Here is a 27,917-nt window from a genome sequence, read left to right on the forward strand (position 1 = left end):
CCTGGTGGCGCAGTGGTTGAGAATCCGCCTGCCAATGCAGGGGACATGGATTCGATCCCTGGTCCAGGAAGATCCCACATGCCGCAGGGCAACTAAGCCCGTGCGCCACAACTACTGAGCCTGTGCGTCTGGAGCCTGTGCTCCGCAACAAGAGAGGCCGCGATAGTGAGAGGCCCGCGCACCGCGATGAAGAGTGGCCCCCACTTGCCGCAACTAGAGAAAGCCCTCGCACAGAAACGAAGACCCAACACAGCCATAAATAAATAAGTAAATAAATAAAAATTTTAAAAAAAAAGACTAAAGGGAAAAAACTGCACAGTATTGTACTCCAAGTAGTAGGTTTGTTTTTCAGAGCTGTGAGTTAGAAATTCAGAAACTGCTTATGTGTATTCTAGCACTAAGCAAATAAATATATGGTGACTAATGAGAGCCAGCTTTCTCACTGTCAGAAAAATGAATTAGAAATAAGGAAGGGGGGCTTCCCTGGTGGCGCAGTGGCTAAGAATCCACCTGCTGGGGTGGGATAGGGAGGATGGGAGGGAGACACAAGAGGGAGGAGATATGTGGATATATGTATATGTATAGCTGATTCACTTTGTTATAAAGCAGAAACTAACACACCATTGTAAAGCAATTATACTCCAATAAAGATGTTAAAAAAAAAAAAAAAAGAATCCGCCTGCCAATGCAGGGGACACAGGTTCGAGCCCTGGTCCGGGAAGATCCCACATGCCATGGAGCAACTAAGCCTGTGAGCCACAACTACTGAGCCCATGTGCCACAACTACTGAAGCCTGCATGCCTAGAGCCCGTGCTCCACAAGAGAAGCCACCGCAATGAGAAGCCTGTGCACTGCAACAAAGAGTAGTCCCTGCTCACCGCAACTAGAGAAAGCACACGTGCAGCAACAAAGACCCAACGCAGCCAAAATAAATAAATTAAAAAAAAAAAAAAAAGAAAGAAGGAAGGGGGTAGGCCAAAATAAACACTGTGGTGTTGAACTGGAACTAGGGGCATCAGTGTGAACTCATGGTTTTCAAAATACGTATCAATAGATATAGAAATAGCTTTGGATGTGCATGTGTGTGCACATACGCTTCCTAACTGTCCACTGAGAGGGCCTGGAAGTTGTAACGCCCAACACCAGTGAACTCACCCAGCTCCTGGATCTTGGTATCCAAACCCATTCTCCAATAAAGGGCACCAAGACTCCTTGGAGAAATGGCTATTTCCAGGGCTGCAGCAAGGAAAGTATGAGGGGAGCCTCCAACATTTTATGGTGCCAAAAGGGAAGGAAGAGCTCAAACAGTAATGGGGACATATTGGGAAATGTCAATAGATACAGGAGGCAATCTGAATGTCCCCATGCCAAATCAGGGACAATCTGACAGACAAAATAAGTAATGACAGTAATGGATGATAGTTCATAGAATAAGAACCTATAGAATAAAATAAGAATCTGTGAGCCCATATCAATATAAATACTTGAATGAATGAAGAAATAAAGGAGGAGGAATTCACTGGTAGTCCAGTGGTTAGGACTCCGTGCTTTCACTGCGAGGGCCCAGTTTCAATCCCTGGTTGGGGAACTAAGATTCCCACAAGCCACACAGTGCAGCCAAATAAATAAATAAATAAATAAGTAGGGGCTTCCCTGGTGGCGCAGTGCTTGAGAATCTGCCTGCCAATGCAGGGGACACGGGTTCGAGCCCTGGTCTGGGAAGATCCCACATGCCGCAGAGCAACTAGGCCCGTGAGCCACAACTACTGAGCCTGCGCGTCTGGAGCTTGTGCTCCGCAATAAGAGAGGCCGCGATAGTGAAAGGCCCACGCACCGCGATGAAGAGTGGCCCCCGCTTGCCGCAAATAGAGAAAGCCCTCGCACAGAAACAAAGACCCAACACAGCCAAAATAAATAAATAAATAAATAGCGTTCCCTTAAAAAAAAAAAAAAAGGTTCCAGTTTCTCCACGTCCTCACCAACACTTGTTATTTTGTTTGTTGTTGTTGTTATAGTAGCCATCCTAATGAGTGTGGGGTGGTATCTCGTTGTAGTTTCGATTTGCATTTCCCTAATGATGAGTGATGTTGAGCATCTTTTCATATGTTTATTGGCCATTTGGTACATCTTCTTTGGAGAAATGTCTATTGATGTCCTTTGCCCATTTTTGTTTTGTTGTTGTTGTTGCTGTTAAGAAGAGATTGGATTTTATTATAAATGATTGAAGGAATCACTGGAGAATGTTAAGCAGCGGGGTAATGTGAGCTAATTTGGGTTTATTTTTTGATCACTCTGTTGGGTGGAGAATGTTTTGAAGGCAGAAAGATTAGAGATGGAGAGGCAGGGAGACCAGTTAGGGGGCTTTTGCAGAGAAGTTCAAGCAAGAGATGATGATGGTCCCAACAAGAGTGGTACTGTTCACTACCGATGAGATTGTAGAGAAGTGAAAGATTCAAAAGCTTAGTTAAGTAGTACAGTCAACAGGATTTAGCAACTAGATAGAAATGGGAAATGAGTAAGTAGAAGGAAGTACAAGACAACTCCCAAGATTCTGACTTGAGCCAGAAACTGGATGGATGGTGGTACCATTCACTAAAATAAAGCAAGCCAGGGGAGAATTGGTTTAGAAGCTGGGAGAGAAATGATGAATTCAATTATCAACACCATACAGTGGCAGGGCCTGGAGGATCTCCTAATGGAGAGGTCCAGCACTTACAGGCTGGCATTTAGAAGGAAGTGCTTGGCTGGAGAGTCTACTCTGGAAGCCTCTGCACACAACGGAAGCTGTGGGAGTAGACAGAATCACCCAGGGGACACACAGAATAGAGGTTCTTAACCTGGATATCAAGGTAGGCTTCTGGGATCTGGGGACCTCCTGAAAGTGTAACAAAAACACACATGTAGGTGCACATGTGCATAATTCTTGGAAGAGGGTTGACATCTTTTAACTGATGCTCCAAGAGATCCCTGACTGCCCTCCCTTCTCCCCTTCCCCCAAAAGGTTAAAAGCCACTGATACGTTGTGAGAGGGAAAAGTCATCTGAGGAACATCAACATTTAAGGGACAGAGGGACAGCCTGAGAAGAAGCATTCAGAGAGGAGGAGAAAAATGAAAAGAATGAGATTTCAAAGGGGGAGGAAGGGGTGGTCAGTGGTGTCAAACATTGCAGGGAGTAAGATATGAACCAAAAAGCATCTAGGAGCCTTTGCCGCAGAGGTCCTTGGTGTCCTTGGGAAGAGTCTCAGCACCATCACAGGTGCATGGAGGAATCAGAGAAGAACTGCAGGCAGCAAATTGGGAGACACTTTCAAGATACATTTAGCTGTAAAAGGAAGGAGAGCAGGACTTCGAAGGCAGATGTGGGATGAGGGAAAGGCTTTGTCTTGGATTCTGTGGAAACGAAGGCAGCATCAGCAGAAGACTAGTGGCAGCAGACTGGTGAGCTGCTCGCCCAACCCATTCCTTCTTCCTGGATGTGTAGCTGTGGTCCAGCTTTCCCTACCTCCCTTGGGACTAGAGGTACGGTCATTTGACCAAGATCTAGCCAAAGGTAGTGGTGAACACACACCTAGGCCCGCCATAAAAAGTCCCCACACTGGACCCTCCTTGTTCTTTCCTATCCACTTGCTGAATGAAGAGATTTCCAACGGCCCAGAACCAGGACAGAGGCACAAAGTGGAAGTAGCCTAGGTCCTTAAATGATCACATGGAAGGCCATGTGACCAAGAATACTCACTCCCTACTGTGTCATGAGTGAGAAATAAACGATTACTCTGTTGAGTTACTAAGAATTTGGAGTCCATCTGTTACGGGAGTGGAGCTAGAGTTAACCTAATACACTGGCAAATAAATCCTTGTACATCCATACAACACTAAAACTGTAAAAACAAACAATGCATCTCTTTGTTATTGATATGATCTCCAAGATACTTTAAATGAAAAAACAAAAGCAAGGTACTAATAGGTTACACTTGTATAACCTATTATACACCTGTATAACCTATCAGTTTTTTGTGTAAAAAAAAAAAAATAGGTGGGAAAAATAACGTAAACATGATTCCTTGACCATGCACAACAGTGGAAGGACACAAGAAACCAATAATGCTGGTTACTTCCATACAAAGGAGCTAGGTGGCTAAGGGATGGGGGAGAAGGCCTTTCAATTTACACCTGTTAAATTTTGAACTAGTAAATGTGTGTCCTAATTTTAACATTTTAATTAGAAAATTAAAAAGAGTGTGCCAGAGACATGGGCATGTTTAAATATTGGTGGAAACAGGGAGATCAGCTCGGTGCTTTGTGACCACCTAGAGGGGTGGGATAGGGAGGGTGGGAAGGAGGGAGAAGCAAGAGGGAAGAGATATGGGGATATATGTACATGTACAGCTGATTCACTTTGTTATAAAGCAGAAACTAACACACCATTGTAAAGCAATTATACTCCGATAAAGATGTTAAAAAAAAAAAAAGATAACACAAGAAACTAGTAAGATGGAGGACAGGTGAAGGGTGAACATGAGTGTGGGCTGGAAAGGAAGCAATAATTTTCACCATATACTTTTTTGTATTATTTTCAACTATGTGAATATTCAAAAATTATTCAATGTTTAAAAAATTCAGAAAACTAAAAATATATATATATATATATATATATAGGTGAAAGGAGCCAGTACAAACAAAAATCCCAGAAGTACAGAAAGGTAGAGGATGGAGGAAAGCCCTACAGAGGCAGGGGATGGAGACGGGAGCACAGGGGGAGGGACTGGCCATGGGCAGGGAGAAGGCACCTTAGGAACGGAGGAGGCTGCAGATCCTGGCAAGCGTGTAAAGGTGAACAGGAGAGGAGGGGGTCCTTCTCAAATGGCTTTTATTTAGGAGGTGAAGTTACCGAATGAGAAGGAGAGAAGAGCGGTAAATTTGGTTTGACTTGTAGGAAGAAGAGGCGGTCATATGGACAATGGGACAAGGGAAACGGAAGACTTTCAGGAAGCACTGATGGCTCAGCCAAGACTGGAGCCATGGGTGAGACCCCGTCCTAAAGCCCCCATCTCCCTCTTTGCTCTGCTGTGGCTGTTCAGCTAAGCTTCTCCTCAGCAGTGGTCCCAGGACCTCTGCTAGAAGGCTGTCTTCAGGGTCAGCAGGTGGCATCTGCCTCTGCCTCCCTAGACAACAGCGTAGCTCTCTGGCCTTCGCAGAGCCTGGCAGAATGCAAGAGGAATCCCACCCCTGGAAATCAACCTTGTGGCTCACATGATGCTCAGAGAACTCACTCTGGCTGGCGAAGGCCCATCAGTGCACACCTGACACAATCAAATAAACTCAACCGTGAGCTTGGAAGAACTGACGTATGTTTAGAATTTACGAAGTGAGGGAGTGAGGGGGAAGGCAGCAGAATACATGATGTACTCAACCATATAAAATAATGCACAGAAAGTTGACAGAGAAAACATACCTAAATATTTATAGGTGTTACCTCTGGTTGTTGAGATTATAGGTTTTTCCCTTTATTTCTTTTCATTTATTTATTATTTTTGGCTGCGTTGGGTCTTCGTTGCTGCACGCGGGCTTTCTCTAGTTACAGCGAGTAGGGGCTACTCTTTGTTGCGGTGCGGTAGTTTCTCTTGTTGCGGAGCACGGGCACTAGGCACGCGGGCTTCAGCAGTTGTGGCACGCGGGCTCAGTAGTTGTGGCTCGCAGGCTATAGAGTGCAGGCTCAGTAGTCATGGTGCACAGGCTTAGTTGCTCTGCAGCATGTGGGATCTTCCCGGACCAGGGCTCGAACCCGTGTCCCCTGCATTGGCAGGCGGATTCTTAACCACTGTGCCACCAGGGAAGCCCTCCCTTTATTTCTTTAGAGTTTCCAAATGTTCTACAGTAAGTACATATCATTTCTATAATATGACTAATTTTTCAAGATATAGTTTCTGCAACAGTGAGCCGTCCTGTCCCAATTTCACAGTAGAAAAACACCTTTTGGATCACAGACCTCTTTAAGACTCTGAAGGCAGCTATGGGCCTTCTCCCTGGAATAATGCTCATAAGCTCTTAGATGTGTTGACACCCCATTCTGCATCCCCTTGGGGTGACCAGGATGCCAAAGGAATGCCCATCCCTGTCTGTAAGAGGTAGAATGGCTCCCAGGTCCAGACACAACTGACTGTGAGCTGACCAACAATATTGAAATTTCAAAAGAAATGTGTTTAAATGCAAAATGGAAGCACCAAAAAAGCAGCCCAGAGGCCAGAATTGGCTATGCTGCCCCAGCTCTGTCTAAGGAAGCGGGTTACTCTGGCCTGAGCCCCACGATCACTGTGGCACATCTGTCATCCTAGGCGACAGGGTTGCATGAGGCATCTAAACATTCCGTTCATCCAGCTGACTCCCTGGTTCACATCGCTGGCTCACAAGTGCCTTTTGGGAAAATGTGCTGCTTTTAGGGCACAGGTTTATAAACTTGAATAACCTAAGCACCAGAAAAGCAAAGTATAGGAAAAATAAGCTGCCAGGATATAATCAAACATTATTTTATATGTTATAAGGTACAAACATACGACGTCAGAGATTATACTTTAAATCTGACATTGAAAAAAACATAATTTGGAAATAGAAATAATTATTCAAAGTTCCATAATTTATTACTCCTCAAATTTGAAATTCAAAATCTGACACACCTTTCTTATGCCCCAAGATGTCAATCAACGTCAGGCTGTGAATCCTGTGTTGCAACATTCATCTTTGAATCCTTTAACTGGGAGCAACATTTAGTTTTCTTTAGTTTCATAGCAGAAAATAGCTGCTCACAAACATAAATACTTCCAAACATGGACAGAATCTTTGCACAATGGTTTTTATATTTAGGGTAACCATTCCCAAGATATCTGTAGAATTCTGGGATCCAAACATCACCATATTTGGCTTTCAGTATAGTATTACACTGCAATTCAATAACTTCCATTTGTAGCTCTTCATTCACACTATTAATACTAATTGAGAAAGGGGAGCTGAACAATATTAGTTCATTCTCATAAAGTTTTAATCAGAGAACCTTTTTTGGAATTCAGCGTTCAACTCTTTAATTTGGTGAATGTACTTCAGGCTGTCATTTTCATTTTCAGAAACTAATTTCAGTGTAGCAAAGTGGGCCAGATTGTTCCTTGCCAAACGAGTCTCCCAAAGACACAATTTCACTAGGAATGAGCCAACTGAATCATACGTTTGTGTCACCACTTGAGAACGCCTTTGCAGAGAAATATCCAACATGTTTAGATATGTCATAATGTCAACCAAAAAGGCTAAGTCTCTGACCCAATCTTTGCTTGTAAGCTGAGGCACAAATTTTCCTCTAGAAGACAGAAAGAAGTCAATTTCCTCCAACAATTCAAAAAACTGCCTTAGGACCACACCACGACTCAGCCACTTAAGTTCCATGGAGCAGAACATGCTTCCATATGGTGCATCTAACTCATTAAACAAAGCACCGAACTTTCTGTGGTCTGAGCCATGGGAGCGTATCTAGATTATGGTATAAACTACTATGTCCATGACACGGTAGTTTTTTAACTACCATTTTTAACCTTTTAGCACAAAGTGATTCCTGGAGAATGAGGCCGTGCACAGACTTAAGTTCTGTGTCTTGGCAAAGCTCTGACACTTTATTTTTTTATTTTTTATTTTTTTAATAAATTTATTTATTTTATTTATTTTTGGCTGCATTGGGTCTTCGTTGCTGCATGCGGGCTTTCTCTAGTTGCAGTGAGCGGGGGCTACTCTTCATTGCGGTGTGCAGGCTTCTCATTGCACTGGCTTCTCTTGTTGTGAAGCATGGGCTCTAAGCGTGCGTGCTTCAGTAGTTGTGGCACGCGGGCTCTAGAGCGCAGGCTCAGTAGTTGTGGCGCACGGGCTTAGTTGCTCCACGGCACATGGAATCTTCCTGGACCAGTGCTCGAACCCGTGTCCCCTGCATCGGCAGGCGGATTCTTAACCACTGTGCCACCAGGGAAGCCCAGCCCTGATACTTTAGATTTCAGTTTTGCAACTAGTTAACACCAACCATCGCAGAGTCACCATCTGTGCTAATACTCACCAATTTTGACCAGTCCACGTTAAATGTTTTAAGACTTTTCTCAACATGTAAAACTAATTCATTTCCTGATGTTGTGCCTGTTATGGGGACCATGTCCAGAAGATCTTCGGTCACATCAAAAGTTTCATTGCCACCACGAATAAATACACCTACGTGGGGGTCGTTATTTCCATCCACTCCTTCCTGAGCTGCAATGGAAAAAGCCACAAATGATTCAGCTTTTTCTTGCAACTTGTCCTGCAAGTTCTCAGTCATGTTGTCAACATGCTGGGCAACAACACTACCAGTTAGTCTTATGTTGGCAAACGCTTGTCTCTGTTCAGGGCACATGATTTCTGCTGCACTCAACAGACAGCCCTTGATAAACTCACCACCTGCAAAAGGTTTGGCTGCCTGGGCAATTTTCTCACTTAATATGTAACTACATTTCATAGCAGCATCACTTATTTTATTCACATTCAAAAGCAAATCATGTTGAAATTTCAGTCTTTTTTTCAGTTCGTTGAATTTTCTATCACACATCTTTTCTGTAAATCCATCATGGTTCCTACGATGGTTGCTTTCATAACGGTGTCTTAGGTCACATTCTCTTGACACAGACAGACTTTGCATATTAAACATGCAGGAACGTTCTTTTACCTCCACAAAGAAATAAGCTCTCTCCCATTTTTCTTCAAGTGCATGGTTTTCTTGTTCTAACTTTCGTTTTCCCACTTTTGAAAGAGACAAATGCATAAGACATATAAAAATATCTTTACCAAGAAGACAAAAGTATGGCTTTGTGATAAAAAAAAAAAAGTATTAACTATTTTTTCAAAGTGTCAGCATGATGTTCACTCCTTCAGGGTTGGTAAGAACTTCCAGCCAGTAGAGCAAATGCCACAGCTGAGAGGAAGCAGCTGCCTCTCTCCAGACGCCTGTGGACGTGTAGGGACGCAGCCCCAGGGCCACCAGACTTTCTGATGTAGCAAAAGAAGCTGGAAATCCAGTTTTTTATGTGAAATCTCTTGATTTTTAAAAATATTCATGGTAAATTCTATTGTTTTATTTTTTTTTTCTGTATAAGCCACCACATCTAGAAATCAGATTAGGCAGATTAGGTTTGCGGTCTTTAAACCTGAGGAAGTTCCCTGGTGGTCTAGTGGTTAGGATTCGGCACTTTCACTGCCGTGGTCCGCAAGCCACGCAACAGAGCCAAAATTTTTTTAAAAACCAAAAAACAAAAAACACAACTTGAAGAGAATTAAATATCTAACTCTGAAACCACAGGTTTAAGAGCTTGTTGAAACAGAATCCTAGAAGATACCCCAAAAGGGGGAACTAAACTGATGTCTCTCAAAGTGCCATGCCTTCTGCAGTCATCAAGGTTACAGTTAACTAGGACAATACTTATTAGCTTGACAGAATTATGAGGATGACTTACACATTTTTGATAGAGTGAGAAACTGTATTTAAAAGTGCCAAGTGGGACTTCCCTGGTGGTGCAGTGGTTAAGAATCCACCTGCCAATGCAGGGGACATGGGTTCGAACCCTGGTCCAGGAAGATCCCACATGCCACAGAGCAAGTAAGCCCGCGCGCCACCACTACTGAGCCTGCGCTCTACAGCCCACTAGCCACAACTACTGAGCCCACACGCTGCAACTACTGAAGCCCGCACATTCTAGGGCCCATGTGCTGCAACTACTGAAGCCCGTGCACCTAGAGCATGCTCTGCAGCAAGAGAAGACACCACAATGAGAAGCCCGCACACCGCAACAAAGAGAAGCCCCTGTCCGCCACAACTAGAAAAAGCCCGCGTGCAGCAGCGAAGACCCAACGCAGCCAAGAAAAACAAAAAAACAAAACAGTGCCAAGTGCCCCTAACCTCATACTAGCCCCTCCCTGGGAAACCTGGGTCTCCAGCTACAGAGCTGTCACACCCTTACTTCTCCAGTTGCACTTTTTTCTGTCTCTCTCATCTTGGCCTTGGATTTTTGCTCTGACAAGGTTCAGAACTACAGCAAGCCCACCAATCTCTGTTCCTTGCTTCTCTTCCAAGGCTCTCTCTGCATCGGCCTGTGACTTGAAGTCAATAGAGGCAATCCTGCAATTGTGGGGATAGGGTAGGGGAGAGAAGAAAGAAGAGTCAACATTTAGTACTCTTCTGTATTGTCTTTCGAATTAGTAATGCACATACAAGATTCGAAATGCAAAAGGTAGAAAGGATATAGTGAAGTCTTCCTTCTGCCCAATTTCTATCCTTAGAGGCAACATGCTGTATAAATAAAAGCAAACGTACACACATACACACACTGGTTTTTTTTTAAAAAGGTCTACTGAGATATAATTTCCAAATCATAAAATTCACCCATTTAAAGTGTACAAGGGTATATTTACAGAATTCTACAACCATCACCATAATCTAATTTTAGGACAATTAAGCACCCAGCCGCAGTCACTCCTCATCCCCCCCAACTCACTCCCATCCCCCAGCTGCAGGCAATCACTATGCTACATTCTGTCTCTGTAGATCTGTCTATTCTGGACATTTCACATAACTGGGATTATACAAATATGCCATCTTTTGTGTCTGGCTTCTTTCACTTAGCCTAATATTTTTGAGATTCATCTGTGTTGTAGCATGTATCAGTACTTCATTCCTTTTCATGGCTGAGTAACATTACATTGCATGAAAATACTACATTTTGTTTATCCATTCATCAGCTGTTAAGACATTTTGGGTTGTTACCGGTTTGGGCTATTATGAATAAAGCTGATACAAACATTTGTAGAAATGTGTGGATATACGTTTTCACTGCTTTTGGATACATACCTAATAGTAGAATTGCTGGACCGTACAGCAACTCTATGTTTAACATTTTGAGAAACTACCAAACCGTTTTCCAAAGCAACTGTGCTATTTTACATTCCCACCAGCAATGAATCAGGGTTCTGATTTCTCCACATCCTTGTCAACAATTGTTATTGTCTTTTTTATTACAGCCAATCTAACAAGTGTGCAGTGGTATCACATCATGGTTTTGTCTTGTTTTGGTTTTTTTAAATATCTTTATTGGAGTATAATTGCTTTACAATGTTGTGTTAGTTTCTGCTGTATAACAAAGTGAATCAGCTATATGCATACATATATCCCTATATACGCTCCCTCTTGCGTCTCCCTCCCACCCTCCCTATCCCACCCCTCTAGATGGTCACAAAGCACCAAGCTGATCTCCCTGTGCTATGCAGCTGCTTCCCACTAGCTATCTATGTTACATTTGGTAGTGTGTATATGTCAATGCTACTCTCTCACTTCATCCCAGCTTACCCTTCCCCCTCCCCACGTCCTCAAGTCCATCCTCTACATCTGCGTCTTTATTCCTGTTCTGTCCCTAGGTTCATCAGAACCATTTTTTTTTTAGATTCCATATATATGTGTTAGCATACGGTATTTGTTTATCTCTTTCTGACTTACTTCACTCTGCATGACAGACTCTAGGTCCATCCACCTCACTACAAATAACTCAATTTCGTTTCTTTTTATGGCTGAATAATATTCCATTGTATATATGTGCCACATCTTCTTTATCCATTCATCTGTCGATGGACATTTAGGTTGCTTCCATGTCCTGGCTATTGTAAATAGTGCTGCAATGAACATTGTGGTACATGACTCTTTCTGAATTATGGTTTTCTCACGGTATATGCCCAGTAGTGGGATTGTTGGGTCATATGGTAGTTCTATTTTTAGTTTTTTAAGGAACCTCCATACTGTTCTCCATAGTGGCTGTATCAATTTACATTCCCACCAACAGTGCAAGAGGGTTCCCTTTTCTCCACACCCTCTCCAGCATTTATTATTTGTAGATTTTTTGATGATGGCCATTCTGACTGGTATGAGGTGATACTTCATTGTAGTTTTTTTTTTAATAAATTTATTTATTTAATGTATTTCATTTTTAGTTGCGTTGGGTCTTCGTTGCTGCACACGGGCATTTCTCTGGTTGTGGTGAGCGGGGGGCTACTCTTCGTTGTAGTGCGCAGGCTTCTCATTGTGGTGGCTTCTCTTGTTGGGAGCACTGGCTCTAGGCGCGTGGGCTTCAGTAGTTGTGGCTCGCAGGCTCTAGAGCGCAGGCTCAATAGTTGCGACGCACGGGCTTAGTTGCTCCGCGGCATGTGGGATCTTCCCAGACCAGGTCTCGAACCTGTGTCCCCTGCATTGGCAGGCAGATTCTTAACCACTGCGCAACCAGGGAAGCCCCCTCGTTGTAGTTTTGATTTACATTTCTCTAATGATTAGTGATGTTGAGCATCCTTTCATGTGTTTGTTGGCAATCTGTATATCTTCTTTGGAGAAATGTCTATTTAGGTCTTCTCCCCATTATTGCATTGGATTGTTTGTTTTTTTTATATTGAGCTGCATAAGCTGCTTGTATATTTTGGAGATTAATTCTTCAATCAGTTGCTTCGTTTGCAAATATTTTCTCCCATTCTGAGAGTTGTCTTTTCGTCTTGTTTATGGTTTCCTTTGCTGTGCAAAAGCTTTTAAGTTTCATTAGGTCCCATTTGTTTATTTTTGTTTTCATTTCCATTTCTCTAGGAGATGGGTCAAAAAGGATCTTGCTGTGATTTATGTCATAGAGTGCTCTGCCTATGTTTTCCTCTAAGAGTTTTATAGTGTCTGGCCTTACTTTTAGGTCTTTAATGCATTTTGACTTTATTTTTGTGAATGGTGTTAGGAAGTGTTCTAATTTCATTCTTTTACATGTAGTTGTCCAGTTTTTCCAGCACCACTTATTGAAGAGGCTGTCTTTTCTCCACTGCATATTCTTGCCTCGTTTATCAAAGATAAGGTAACCATATGTGCATGGGTTTATCTCTGGGCTTTCTATCCTGTTCCATTGATCTACATTTCTGTTTCTGTGCCAGTACCATACTGTCTTGATTACTGTAGCTTTGTAGTATGGGAGTACATACTTCCATACTACAAAGTCAGGAAGCCTGATTCCTCCAGTTCCGGTTTTCTTTCTCAAGGTTGCTTTGGCTATTCGGGGTCTTTTGTGTTTCCATACAAATTGTGCAGTTTTTTGTTCTAGTTCTGTGAAAAATGCCATTGGTAGTTTGATAGGGATTGCACCGAATCTGTAGACTGCTTTGGGTAGCACAGTCATTTTCACAATGTTGATTCTTCCAATCCAAGAACATGGTATATCTCTCCATCTGTTTGTATCATCTTTAATTTCTTTCATCAGTGTCTTACAGTTTTCTGCATACAGGTCTTTTGTCTCCTTAGGTAGGTTTATTCCTAGGAATTTTATTCTTTTTATTGCAATGGTAAATAGGAGTGTTTCCTTAATTTCACTTTCAGACTTTTAATCATTAGTGTATAGGAATGCAAGAGATTTCTGTACATTAATTTTATAGCCTCCTACTCTACCAAGTTCATTGATTAGCTCTAGTAGTTTGCTGCTAGGATTCTCTATGTATAGTATCATGTCATCTGCAAACAGTGACAGTTTTACCTCTTCTTTTCCGATTTGGATTCCTTTTATTTCTTTTTCTTCTCTAACTGCTGTGGCTAAAACATCCAAAACTATGTTGAATAATAGTGGCTAGAGTGGGCACCCTTGTCTTGTTTCTGATCTTAGAGGAAATGGTTTGTTTTTCACCACTGAGAACGATGTTGGCTGTGGGTTTGTCATATATGGCCTTTATTAGGTTGAGGTAGGTTCCCTCTATGCCTACTTTCTAGAGAGTTTTTATCATAAATGGGTACTGAATTTTGTCAAAAGCTTTTTCTGCATCTACTGAGGTTATCATGTTTTTTATCCTTCAGTTTCTTAATATGGTATATCACATTGATTGATTTGCGTATATTGAAGAATCCTTGCATTCCTGGGATAAACCCCACTTGATCATGGTGTATGATCCTTTTAATGTGCTGTTGGATTCTGTTTGCTAGTATTTTGTTGAGGATTTTTACATCTATGTTCATCAGTGATATTGGCCTGTAGTTTTCTTTTTTTGTGACATCTTTGTCTGGTTTTGGTATCAGGATGATGGTGGCCTCATAGAATGAGTTTGGGCGTGTTCCTCCCTCTGCTATGCTTTGGAAGAGTTTGAGAAGGATAGGTGTTAGCTCTTCTCTAAATGTTTGAGAGAATTCGCCTGTGAAGCCATCTGGTCCTGGGCTTTTGTTTGTTGGAAGATTTTTAATCACAGTCTCAATTTCACTGTTTGTGATTGGTCTGTTTATATTCTCTATTTCTTCCTGGTTCTGTCTCAGAGGCTGTGCTTTTCTAAGAATTTGTCCATTTCTTCCAAGTTGTCCATTTTATTGGCATATAGTTGCTTGTAGTAATATCTCATGATCCTTTGTATTTCTGCAGTGTCAGTTGTTACTTCTCCTTTTTCATTTCTAATTCTGTTGATTTGAGTCTTCTCCCTTTTTTTCTTGATGAGTCTGGCTAATGGTTTATCAATTTTGTTTACCTTCTCAAAGAACCAGCTTTTAGTTTTATTGATCTTTGCTATTGTTTCCTTCATTTCCTTTTCATTTATTTCTGATCTGATCTTTATGATTCCTTTCCTTCTGCTAACTTTGGGGGTTTTTTTGCTCCTTCTCTAGTTGCTTTAGGTGTAAGGTTAGGTTGTTTATTTGAGATTTTCTTGTTTCTTGAGGTAGGATTGTATTGCTATAAACTTCCCTCTTACAACTGCTTTTGCTGCATCCCATAGGATCGTCGTGTTTTGGGTCGTCGTGTTCTGTCATTTGTTTCTAGGTATTTTTTGATTTCCTCTTTGATTTCTTCAGTGACCTCTTGGTTATTTAGTAGCATATTGTTTAGCCTCCATGTGTTTGTATTTTTTTACAGTTTTTTTCCCGTAATTGATATCTAGTCTCATAGCATTGTGATCAGAAAAGATACTTGATATGATTTCAATTTTCTTAAATTTACCAAGCCTTGATTTGTGACCCAAGATATGGTCTATCCTGGAGAATGTTCCATGAGCACTTGAGAAGAAAGTGTATTCTGTTGTTTTTGGATGGAATGTCCTATAAATATCAATTAAGTCCATCTTGTTTAATGTGTCATTTAAAGCTTGTGTTTCCTTATTTATTTTCATTTTGGATGATCTGTCCATTGGTGTTAAAGTCCCCTGCTATTATTGTGTTACTGTCAATTTCCCATTTTATGGCTGTTAGCATTTTCCTTATGTATTGAGGTGCTCCTGTGTTGGGTGCATAAACATTTACAATTGTTGTATCTTCTGGATTGATCCCTTGATCATTATGTAGTGTCCTTCTTTGTCTCCTGTAATAGTCTTTATTTTAAAGTCTATTTTATCTGATATGAGAATTGCAACTCCAGCTTTGATTTCCATTTGCATGGAATATCTTTTTCAGTCTGTATACGTCCCTAGGTCTGAAGTGGGTCTCTTGTAGACAGCATATATATGGGTCTTGTTTTTGTATCCATTCAGCGAGCCTGTGTCTTTTGGTTGGAGCATTTAATCCATTTACATTTAAGGTAACTATCGATATGTATGTTCCTATTACCATTTTCTTAATTGTTTTGGGTTTGTTTTGTAGGTCTTTTCCTTCTCTTGTGTTCCCTGCCTAGAGAAGTTCCTTTAGCATTTGTTGTAAAGCTGGTTTGGTGGTGCTGAATTCTCTTAACTATGCTTGTCTGTAAAGGTTTTAATTTCTCCGTTCAATCTGAATGAGATCCTTGCTGGGTAGAGTAATCTTGGTTTTAAGTTTTTCCCTTTCATCACTTTAAATATGTCCTGCCACTCCCTTCTGGCTTGCAGAGTTTCTGCTCAAAGATCAGCTGTTAACCTTATGGGGATTCCCTTATATGTTATTTGTTGCTTTTAATATTTTTTCTTTGTATTTAATTTTTGATAGTTTGATTAATATGTGTCTCGGCGTGTTTCTCTTTGGGTTTATCCTGTATGGGACTCTCTGTGCTTCCTGGACTTGACTATTTCCTTTCTCATGTTAGGGAAGTTTTCGACTATAACCTCTTCAAATATTTTCTCATACCCTTTCTTTCTTCTTCTTCTGGGACCCCTATAATTCGAATGTTGGTGCGTTTAATGTTGTCCCAGAGGTCTCTGAGACTGTCCTCAATTCTTGTCATTTTTTTTTCTTTATTCTGCTCCCTGGCAGTTATTTCCACCATTTTATCTTCCAGCTCACTTATCCATTCTTCTGCCTCAGTTATTCTGCTATTGATTCCTTCCAGGGTATTTTTAATTTCAGTTATTGTGTTGTTCATCACTGTTTGTTTGCTCTTTAGTTCTTCTAGATCCTTGTTAACTGTTTATTTTCTCCATTCTGTTTCTGAAATTTTGGATCATCTTTACTATCAGTACTCTGAATTCTTTTTCAGGTAGGTTGCCTATTTCATCTTCATTTATTTGGTTTTGTAGGTTTTTATCTTGCTCCTTCGTCTGTAACATATTTTTCTGTCGTTTCTTTTTTTCTTTTTTTTTTTTTTTTTTTGATGGGTGGGGCTGTATTCCTGTCTTGCTGGTTGTTTGGCCTGAGGCGTCCAGCACTGGAGTTTGCAAGCAGTTGGATAGAGCCAGGTCTTGGTGCTGAGATTAGGACCTATGGGAGGCCTCACTCCCATTAATACTCCCTGGGGTCTGAGGTTCTCTGTTAGTCCAGCAGTTTGGACTCGGAGCTCCCACTACAGGAGCTCAGGCCCAACCTCCAGCCTGGGAACCAAGATCCCACAAGCCGGCTGCTAGTGGTTCCTCCCATCCCCTTAGGTGTCCATGATCCCCCAACGGTGCCTGGTAGGTTCCCTAGCTGTGCAGAGATGCGAATTCCACGTCCTCCTAGTCCACCATCTTGACTCAGCCTTCCTTCACATCATGGTTTTGATTTGCACTTCCTCAGTGACTAATGTTGAGCATCTTTCTACATGTTTACTGGCCATTTGTACACCTTGTTTGGAGAAACGGTCATTCAAGTCCTTTCCCCATTTTTTAATTGGGTTGTCTTTTAATTATTGAGCTGTGAGAGTTCTTTATGTATCTTTTATATATACAGGTCTCTTTCATATATACGATTTGCAATATTTTCTCCCAGGATGTAGAGTTTCTTTTGACTTTTTAGATAGTGTCCTTTGAAGTACAAATGTTTTTAATTTTGATAAAACCCAACTTCTCAATCTTCTCTTTCATTGCTTGTGCAAGACTTTAATCCAAGGTCACAAAGATTTACTCCTGTGTTTTCTTCATAGTTTTCTATTTTAGCTCTTACATTTAGGTCTTTGATCTATTTTGAGTTAATTTTTGGGTATAGTATGCAAGCCCAGCAGAGTGCCCCCAAACCTCCTCACAGTAAACACTGCTAAAAATTTGGAATTTATCTTTTCAGACTTGTTTTCTAAATCTGTGGGATTCTTTTCCAGAGATTATGTTCATCAGAATACACTGGGATAGATTATTTTAGAGTTCACCTACACCAACAAATTTAGCTCAAATGTATCTGTAATCCTGATACCCAATTTTTACCACATTGAGAATCCCTTCAAAATACATTCTCTTCCACCCTTTCTAATTTCACCATATTCACCCTCTTAGGCTACCAAAGCCCAGATACATAGTGACAGTGTTTCATTAACTGGCTACAACATAATTCTAACAGACCAAGTTAATGTTCTCTTTTGGTATCTGTCCAAACAAGTCACCAAGGGTGTTATTTTCCTGTAGTCAGCCCTGGAGAGATAGGATGAAGATAACCTATGAGTGGATTATTCCAATCTTCAATCTTGTACTTGATAGAATAAAGTCTTCATTTCTCTGTGACAGCCCTACAGTCTTCTAGAAGCCTTTGGCTATCCATTTATGATGCTTTTTATGCCTGCTGGTAGAAAGGCTGGATAACTACTTTTTCCTTCTCTAAAATCCGGCATGAGTGATTTGGGAGAATACAATGAAATTCTGTTATGTTTGAATCCAGTAGACATATATTCTTTTTCAGTACAAGGTACAAAGACATACCTTTCACTCATCCCATCCTTGCTCACCAATCTGATTTGAAAAGTATCCTCAAACACTTCTATTAATTCATGCTGAGTGACTCTGTCAGGCAAGTTCTTGATCAAAAGTGTTTTGGCATTTCCATCTTCATAAACACAAAAGAGTATTTTTAGTCTGAGTTTAGATCTCATAAGCATCAAGAGTTCTCTAAAAGAGAAAAAATACTTCTCAAAGAGTTGGAGAGTAGTACATATTCCTTCATTTAACAATATCTGAGGACTTCCCTGGTGGTCCAGTGGTAAAGAATCCGCTTTCCAATGCAGGGGACGCAGGTTCAATCCCTGGTAGGGGGAACTAAGATCCCACATGCTGCAGGGCAACTAAGCCCACGCGCTGCAAACTACAGAGCCCACACGCCCTGGAGCCTGCACGCTGCAAGCAGAGAGAGAAAACCGGCACGCCACAACTAGAGAGAAGCCCGTGCGCGCCATGACAAAAAGATCTCGCATGCCTCAACAAAGATCCCGTGTGCCATAACTAAGACCCGACGCAGCCAAAAAAATAATAATAATAAATAAGGAAGATAAATAAATATAATATTTTAAAAAAACCAAACATTTGCACACAGCGTCTGGGTGATGACGGCCTGTGCTACGTGCGGGCTGTGAAAATACAGACTTGGCCTCCACTCTTGAGAATGTAGTCTTGTTGGGGAAAAGGCTAGTAAACAAATAGTCACATAATTACAAACTGTGGTAAGTGCCAGGAAGGAAAAGTAAAAAGGGAAATGAGAACATCAAGTAGAGAAGACTTAACCTAGTCTGGGGGTAAGGGAAAATTTTTCTGATCTGTAGAGGTGACCTTTAAGCTGAGACTCTTGGATGGGTTGTCAGTAGCCAGGGGATGAGTCATGAACATTAGGACAGAGAAGGTGAGCCATGCGGCTAGAGCAGGAGTGAGAGCACGGCAGAGAGAGTCTGTGCTGTGGAAGTAGGCAACTTGCTAGAAACTGAGGAGTGCTTGCACGGAGTAAGAAAGAATACGATATTCCTGCCTGATGCAGAGTCTTCTAGGTTCGCAGGTATCTCTGAACAAGTTACCCTGCTTGCACACCTTTCTTTGTTCCCTTTCCCTTTTCGGTTTCTTCCATTTAATTTCATATCCAAGGACGTTTGTCTCACTAAGTTCCAGGGCTTTTTCCTGGTCGTCAGCAGATTTAAAATTCACATAACCAAATCTCCTACAGAGATGCAGCCGAAAAGGAAAGAAGAACACAAGTAGAGTCAAAAGGCATATGCCTTCCAGCTGGCTACTTACACTGGTTGTGAGAGTGGAAATTAGCATTGAGTCAAACGCAGCTGTCAAATTTTACAAATTAAAACCAAGGCTCCAGGGCTTCCCTGGTGGCGCAGTGGTTGAGAATCTGCCTGCCAATGCAGGGGACACGGGTTCGAGCCCTAGTCTGGGAAGATCCCACATGCCGTGGAGTAACTGGGCCCGTGAGCCACAACTACTGAGCCTGCGCGTCTGAAGCCTGTGCTCCGCAACAGGAGAGGCCGCGATAGTGAGAGGCCCGCGCATCGTAATGAAGAGTGGCCCCCGCTTGCCGCAACTAGAGAAAGCCCTCGCACAGAAACGAAGACCCAACACAGCCAATAAATAAATAAATAAATAAATAAATTTTTAAAAATTTAAAAAATTAAAATAATAAAAAAACCAAGGCTCCACCAACTGGCAATATCAGTGCCATGAAGTAACCGGAGAGCAGCAGTTCTCACCTGGGGTCAGTCTGACAATATCTGAAGACATCTTTGGCCGTCACAACTGGGGGACTACTTCTAGCATCTAGTGGGTAGAATCCAGGGATGCTGTTGAACAGCACCCCCCCACAACAAGGAATTAGCTGGTCCCAAATTTTAATAGTGCAAGAGTCGAGAAGCCCTCCTCTGGGGCAAGGACTGAGAGTCAGGGCAAACTCACCCACTGAAATCATTATTAGTTTTCTAACTACTAGCCAGATTTAACCAAAAGCTATAAAAAATGAAACTTGAAATGACACGTTTTTGAATTTCTGTTTTAAGAAACAGCCATTGCACTTGTGAATTGAAACAAAAATATCTTTTTTTTTTCTTTTGGCCATGCCATGCGGCTTGTGGGATCTTTTTTTAAATAAATTTATTTATTTATTTATTTTTGGCTGCGTTGGGTCTTCATTGCTCTGTGCGGGCTTTCTCTAGTTGCGGCGAGCGGGGGCTACTCTTCGTTGCAGTGCACAGGCTTCTCATTGCGGTGGCTTCTCTTGCTGTGGAGCATGGACTCTAGGCACGCAGTCTTCAGGAGTTGTGGCACATGGGCTCAGTAGTTATGGCTCGCGGGCTTGCACAGGGTCAGTAGTTGTGACGCACTGCCTTAGTTGCTCTGCGGCATGTGGGATCTTCCCGGACCAGGCCTTGAACCTGTGTCCCCTGCATTGGCAGGCGGATTCTTAACCACTGCGCCACCAGGGAAGCCCTGGCTTGTGGGATCTTAGTTCCCTGACCAGGGATTGAACTCGTGCCCACGGCAGTGAAAGCACGGAGTCCTAACCACTGGAGCACCAGGGAATTCCCAAAAATATCATTCTTAAAATAGAACGTGTTGGCAAACTCAAAGGCTATTAGAGTAAGATTTTTTTTTTTTTTGGCTGTGCTGGGTCTTCGTTGCTGCCTGCGGGCATTCTTCTAGTTGCAGTGAGCGGGGACTACTCTTCGTTGCAGTGCGCAGACTTTTCATCGTGGTGGCTTCTCTTGTTGAGGAGCACGGGCTCTAGGTGCACAGGCTTCAGTAGCTGTGGCACACGGGCTCAGCAGTTGTGGCTTGTGGGCTCTAAAGTGCAGGCTCAGTAGTTGTGGCGCACTGCTTAGTTGCTCCGCAGCATGTGGGATCCTCCAGGACCAGGGCTCGAACCCGTGTCCCCTGCATTGGCGGGTGGATTCTTAACCACTGCGCCACCAGGGAAGTCCCAAGAATTTTTTTTTAATGCAAAAGGAATCTTTACTTACTACAAACACAACAATATTTCACGATATAGTTAATAAAAAGTGTAAGCAGAGCAATGTGTCAAAAGTTGTGGCATTACCTCTGGAGCCAGAATGCTGGGCTCAAATCCTGACCCTGCCACTTTCTAACTGTGTGATATTGGGTACATCACTTAACTTCTCTGTGCCTCAATTTCCTCCTTTGTAAAATGGGGATAATGACAATAATTACTGATGAGGATTGTCTTATGGATTCAATGAGTTAAATAAACAAGGAACAATGCCTGGTACAGTGAGTACTCAATGAATGTTTACTATTATTATTATCTTTTCATTTCTACCTAAGAAATTCTGAGTACCATAAAATAAGCATGCTCACACCCAAGACATATGCTTCTGATGAGAAAGAAGTAAGAAAGGATGAAATTCAACTCAGCAAAAAAGCAGAACTGATACAGAACCTATATTTGCCACCAAAGCTAGGGGTTTTGTGATTAAATCTGTGTTCGTTTAAAATAATTCTAGGCAAATAACACTGCTCACAGTTGGAAAATCATGAAAATATGTTTCTGTAAAGACTTGGAAGATCTTGTGATTAGTTTAGTATTTTGGTTGGAAAAATGGGATAGCAAAATTTAATATAATGGATTTATTAAACGAGCCACTGAAGGACTTTAAATACTCATTCTGAACTGCAAGAAGCTGAGGTAATATCTTATAAAGGGCGAAGAACAAGTAACAAAAGGATCTGACAAGAATAATAATTGTTGGGCTGATAAACTCTTAACAACACTCTTAATTTATCAGTATTTACCTGGACAAGCCAACTCTGACACCAACGACTGCGACGTCATTTTTAGCAAAAAGTTCACTAAGACCAGTTTTTAGTTCAGCAACAGTTTTGTTGAAGTTCAGGTTTCCAACAAATAGTTTGAAACTTACAGGTGGTTTAGCTGCCATACAAAAAGGCAAAAAAAAAAAGAGAGAGAGAGAGAGAGAAAGAACTCAAAGAAACAGTTCAGAAAGAATGACGCTAAAAAAAATTTCCATTGAAGAATCTGGCATATTGTAACACCAGGCTGCAATTAAAATCCCTTTGTCCATCATTTGGGCTAACAGAGATTTGGTTTTCGCCAATATGAAATTCTCCATGTGTCTCTCGTGCTCTAAAACGCAGCAAAGAAGTTACCTTCTAATTTCTGATTTTTGGTTTCAGGGGAAGCCTTCTGTTTGGTCATTTCCTCCTTCTGTTTATCAGGTGCTTTCTTCATAGGCTCTGTGGGCAAAAGCCAGAATATAGTTTTTCTGTTTTGTTTTGTTTTTTCAGAATACAGTTTTTTGTTTCTTTGTGGGTTTTTTAATAAGTTTATTTATTTATTTATTTTTGGCTGCGTTGGGTCCTCGTTGCTGTGCACGGGCTTTCTCTAGTTGCTGCGTGCGGGGGCTACTCTTTGTTGCGGTGCGTGGGCTTCTCATTGCAGTGGCTTCTCTTGTTGTGGAGCACGGGCTCGAGGCACGCGGGCTTCAGTAGTTGTGGCACGCGAGCTCAGTAGTTGTGGCTCGCGGGCTCTAGAGTGCAGGCTCAGTAGTTATGGCACACGGGCTTAGCTGCTCCGCGGCATGTGGGATCCTCCCGGACCAGGGCTCGAACCCGTGTCCCCTGCGTTGGCAGGCGGATTCTTAACCACTGCGCCACCAGGGAAGTCCCCAGAATATAGTATTTTTAATGATCTGTCTGTGCCACTAATGAGTAAAGTGGAAGCTTTTACACTGTCCACAAATACCATACCTACACTGTGCCTATTCTCCACAAGACGCCTGGGTTAGGTCTGGTCAGAATACTTTTAAAAGCATTTATAAATTAATTAGGAAAAGTTCTTCAAGTTCATAAAAGAACTTCAACAGCCCTGCCCAAGGGCTTCGCTTATAACTCTAATTCCTTGATACTGGCCACCACTTAACAGAACTGGTTTAGGTCATTCTGACCTTCCTCTTCCTCACAGCCTTTGTCATCACCCTTTGATCCTGCCATCTTCCTCTGGCCCCAGGGGAAAGGCTTTTCTCCCCCTAGCCCATGTAGGATACAGGGCTTCTTTTTCAGAATCTAAATGAAAACCCACCTAATCAATTACTGCCACACAGACTTGTTAAGAATGAAAATGACAAGTTGTTCTTTCAGAGAAACTGCTCATAAGTCTGACTGTCTACACAAATCTAAGAAAAAACTTCACTGTCATTTTAACCTTTTATTTGAAATAATTTAAAATGTATTATTGTATTTTCATAACAATGCTAAGAATTACTGCTTTGGAAGAAACACCATTTAAAAGGTTACACAGATGCCATCAGGACAAAAAAATCACTGAGAGTCAAATCTGGGGGACAATGAACCTGCCTGGCTCATAAGCACAAAGAGAGAAAGAGTGTACAATATTCAAAGAGAAAGAAAACTCTGATTCTGGTCATGTGGACAGCAGAAGTCAAATGTCCACTGGGACGCCTCAAGCCAAGCCTGGAGAATCGGCCAGGGATGCCAAGGGTGGTATTTCCACAGAACCCTTCCAAGAGCCATGTGCAATGGCATGTAGGGCTGACCCCTGACAGCCACCAGCAGGGATGTCCCCAGAGGGGACTCTTTATGTCCCTCATCCTGACACAACTCACAGTTCTTACCTTCATCCTCCTCAGGGTTCTCATGTCTCTTCTCATGGTTCTCGAGCATGGCACTCCTCCTGTCTTTCGGCAACTTGGCCCCTGCATGGTGATATTAATTTCTCAGCAAACGTGGGAGCCAGAAACTTTTTTTTCTCGATTTTATTTCCTGGAGCAGTAGTAATCTTCCTACCATTTTTCTGAGGGACATCAACCTAGAGGAGGAAGAACAACAATGAAGAGATGTCTCATCTGTGGCCAGAAGGTGACAGTCACACTGCACAGTCAGCAAGTGCAAGATCTGCTCAGGCCCACGTGTCAACAACTGTGCTGATTTCTCCAGGTCCAATTTCTCAGTGTGCAGTAAAAGAGCTCCCAGCAACAGAATTACCTGGCACACTTGCCTAAGAAAAAAAGAGAAAAAGAAAATTCTTGGCTTTCACTTGGAGCTTTGAAATCAGAATCTATATAGGGAAGGATCTAGGTTTCTAAAAGTATGCAAGCTACTGCCCTAGGAAAACATACCAAGTCAACTACTGTTTAGTTGGCTCAATGTGTCTGTAGAGTCCCAACTCTCTGCATTCAAGTAAAACACCAAAGGAGAGGACCCCCACACAGGCACCTGAAACATACACAGGAATTAGAGCCAGGCCCCCAAAATTGGACCTCATGCTTCCTAATTACACCATTGATTCCCATCCCAGAGCTACTAAAAATCGGGCACAGTATTATAAAACTAAATGACTAAAGATGAAAATTTTAGCAGAACACTGAATGAAGTCTCGCCACATACAAAAGGAGAAAATGAAGAACTATGGGCAGTGGATGACCATGTGAAAACACAGCAAGAAGGCAGACATCTACATGCCAAGGAGAGAGGCCTCAGAAGTAACCAAATTGGCAACAACTTAATCCGGCCTCCTGAAGTGAGAGAAAGTAAATTTCTGTTGTTTCAGCCACCCATACATCTGTGATATTTTATTATGGCAGCCCCAGCAAAAACACAACTGGTGTGTGTGTGTATGTATATGTATGTGTGTATATATACATACACACATACACACATACAGACCTCAACCCACATCACAGGAAGAGATGAGTCACTATAATATGATGTGATTAGCATTACTGGTTATGAACAGTATTTACAGGCAAACAGATGAGGGACCAGTTCATCTGGCATAGGAAGGACATGGGATCAGGGAAGGCACGTGAAAGAGACTAGGGTTTGAATTAAATAATTTCAACGAGCCCACAGTAGGGTATGGTTAGCCTAGAAGTTAATCTAACTGTGATACTACCACTATATGCTGCACCAATCAGAGTAAACGGTCACAGGCATCACATTTTAAAGAGGAATGACCAAGGGCTGCCAGTGTGAACAGTCTAGAACCATACCACATGCATCTCAGTTTAAGGAAAATATAATGTAACTACTCCTATTTTCCTCTGAGCTAACACAGTCTGGGTTCCAAAACAAAAGTTGCACTCACCAAGAATGTTTTGGCTCTGATTGGTATAGTTAACGCACTGTGTTGAGGACATCACAGTACAGTAGGTGCTCTCCTAACTATGTCTACTCACTATGTCCACTTAACTATGTCACATTAAGCTAGTCTGTGGCTGGATTAAATGGCCATCTCAATTCCAAACAGGATTTACTAACTTGATGCCTATGAAAGGCATGGGAAAAGCACATGCGGCTAATGGGCTACTAAGTGGTACTCAGTACACCTGGAAATTTCTGATCCTATAAGCTGAACTGTATCCTTAGTAAGCCTCAGTCTTTTGTTCGCAAACCTATATATGACCGTTGTAGTTGCAGTTTCAATTACATAATAAATGTCATATAAACCAATCAGATTAATGCAAGAAGTTATTGAATCTAGTAAAACAAAGTTGAACGCTTTGGACATACTCAATAAAGCTCAATAAGTGCAGTCAAATTAGGCGTGGGTGAGGAACCACAAAAGAATGGGGGAAAAAATGTAAAAATGTAGGCGTCTGTATTCGAATTGCTTTCCTAGGGTTTAAGTTTTGCTTTGTTTTAAAGAAACAAATTTTAAATTGCAAAAGATACACAATGGGTATACTTTATACAGAGAAGATAAGCTACTGCAACAGTGAACTCAAAGTCACAGACAAAGCCTTAGCCCCATATCAGAAGATTGGCAATTGAATACCTATCTGTCTCTCCAAAAGAGCTGCTTGGGCGAAGACTGAGCAATGAACCAGGAAAGAGCAGGGGCTTTGGATTCGGCAGAACCAAATGCATAACGCTGGTTCTGTCACTTATTATTTGTCACTTATTAGCTCATGAAACCATGAGCAAGTTAGTCAATGACTAAATCTCTTTTCCTGTCTATGAAATGGAGCTAAGGATCCCTACCTAACATGGTCACTGTGAGGATGAAATGAGATAGTGCATCAAGTCCTAGCACAGTGGCTACACAGATGAAGCATTCAATATTCATTAACTGTGTACCCACTCACCCACCTCAATTCTTTTAGGGCCCAACTTAAACCTATCTATATTGGAATACTAATGCAGAGGCTCCCAGCCAGAAACAGAACATACTAGGGACCTAAATATTTGCCGAAAGGATAAATATGGAAACATATGTTTGGTGGACACACAAATTAATGGAATTTAAGGAAGCAATTTTAAGAATCAAGAGATTTTCTTTCAAACTGGTATTTCCAGGCAATCAAAATCACTTTTCAAACAAAGAACACTTTTGTGTTCCCCAAGTAAACTGCACTTTAGTCACAATGTATTTTTCTTTTTGCATAACACTAATATTCAGTTTGCTAATATTTTTTTTGGAATTTTTACATCTATGCTCATGAGAGTGGTCTGTAATGTTCTTTTCTAAAAATGACCTTGTCAGATTTTGGTATTGAGTTTAGGGTGAGCTTGTGAAACTAGTCGGAAAATGTTCACAAAACCACTTTTCAGGTCAAATAATGCAGTTTAACTGCTTTCCTCTGGATTTTGATTGTTGACATTAGTAAGTTACTCTTCTGCCCACTGTACATATAGTTACCTCACCTCTACTGCCATTGTCCTTATCTTCTGACGTCTCATCTTCCCCATCTTCTATCTCCTCTGGGGAAAGACTCATTTTCTTCAGTTCACCTTGATTTGTTTTCCTGCTTCAAATGCACAAGATTATTAGGCACATCACAGGGACTTCAACATTCCAGGCTATGCACCTTTTGCCTCTAGTATTTGTGTTAAGTTTCCATTTGCAATAAGTCCGTGTTAGGCCTCATCCTAGTTATTTTCATTGGGAATCTTTTACTCTCACCAGCTAATATCAAAATATATTACACAGATAATTTTTGGTATATATTTGTAGGTTAGGTCTCCCATACCTTCTCTTTTGCCACGATCTAGAAATGAAACTCCTCGAGGTAAAAAAGGAATTCCTCCCTTTTCCTCTCATTCTGCTCCCTTCACCACCGTTTTCAAATAACTCTGATGCTCTTAAAAATTAGTAATTCCACCACCGACTGCTCAAACGGAAGCACACGGGACCAAAATAAAGCCCCCATAGCGGAACCAAATCAGTACCTACAATTCAAGTGTCTTTACCTCTCCAGACAGAACTCAGTGTTAACTGGAGCAGCTTCCATCTCTACCCCCATCCAAATTAACAACACAAATGAGTCTCAAGCCAGGACCTTTAACCATCACTTCCCAAATTAACCCGCACAGTGTTGTCCCTGACGAGTACTCCTCCCCTTAAAGCTATCGCTGGTGTAGGGCCCCGCCCGCTCAAAGCCCCGCGGGCCACCACGCGCGGCCACCTGGACTACACGCCCGGCCACCTGGACTACACGCCCGGGAAGAGCCTGCAGCAGCCCGCAGGCGCCGACAAGCTAGGACGTCCCTCCCAGCCAGCCTCCCAGCCAGCCTCCCAGAACTCTAGACCCAGTCAGAATACAGCCCGGAAGAGAATGGCGCCCTCGTGACTCCGCCTCGCCCAATCAGAGCCCGCGCTGCCTTTAGGCCAATCCCGAGCCGCAATCCTGGGTGGGGCGGGCAGTGCGCGAGCCTGGGGGCGGGGTCTCGAGCCGGGGCAGCACGTGTTGCGCCTGCGCGCAGGGCGGACATTTTGGTTTGGGCGGGCCCGGGAGGCCCCTGAGTGGGTCAGGTGGGCGCCGGGCGTGAGCG

The 27,917-nt window shown here is 42.1% G+C and overlaps 1 protein-coding gene and 1 pseudogene across 12 annotated transcripts; both read right to left on the reverse strand.

Annotated features, from left to right (window-relative positions):
• Positions 1–6,693: 6,693 nt before the first annotated feature.
• Positions 6,694–7,638, reverse strand: LOC132368835 (general transcription factor II-I repeat domain-containing protein 2B-like; annotated as a pseudogene).
• On the reverse strand, positions 7,492–27,661 carry LOC132368734 (nucleolin-like). 12 transcript variants are annotated; one of them, XM_059927479.1, is made up of 9 exons: positions 27,116–27,661; positions 26,790–26,890; positions 23,931–23,952; positions 23,759–23,839; positions 22,275–22,361; positions 21,900–22,038; positions 10,013–10,170; positions 8,725–8,798; positions 7,492–8,273 (listed from the first exon to the last, which is right to left on the reverse strand). In XM_059927479.1, exons 2-9 carry the CDS (start codon positions 26,832–26,834, stop codon positions 8,235–8,237), a joined length of 645 nt encoding a protein of 214 aa, XP_059783462.1. In that variant the 5' UTR covers positions 26,835–26,890; positions 27,116–27,661; the 3' UTR covers positions 7,492–8,234. The 12 variants fall into 12 exon arrangements, with proteins under 12 accessions (XP_059783462.1, XP_059783456.1, XP_059783454.1 ...); XM_059927473.1 differs by having other exon boundaries at positions 7,492–8,798; positions 27,336–27,661; XM_059927471.1 differs by having other exon boundaries at positions 7,492–8,798; positions 26,790–26,893; positions 27,336–27,661.
• Positions 27,662–27,917: the final 256 nt, after the last annotated feature.

The sequence above is a fragment of the Balaenoptera ricei genome, chromosome 7, assembly GCF_028023285.1.
Source record: "Balaenoptera ricei isolate mBalRic1 chromosome 7, mBalRic1.hap2, whole genome shotgun sequence".
Lineage (NCBI taxonomy): Eukaryota > Metazoa > Chordata > Mammalia > Artiodactyla > Balaenopteridae > Balaenoptera > Balaenoptera ricei.

Excerpts from the sequence above, each read along its gene's own strand:
- LOC132368734 (XM_059927473.1), bottom strand. The coding sequence starts at position 26,834 with ATGGGGAAGATGAGACGTCAGAAGATAAGGACAATGGCAGTAGAG. Across the intron at positions 23,840-23,930 it reads TGATGTCCCTCAGAAAAATG|GGGCCAAGTTGCCGAAAGAC; the intron begins GTAGGAAGATTA and ends ATCACCATGCAG. Across the intron at positions 10,171-21,899 it reads GTCAGAGTTGGCTTGTCCAG|GATTGCCTCTATTGACTTCA; the intron begins GTAAATACTGAT and ends CCACAATTGCAG.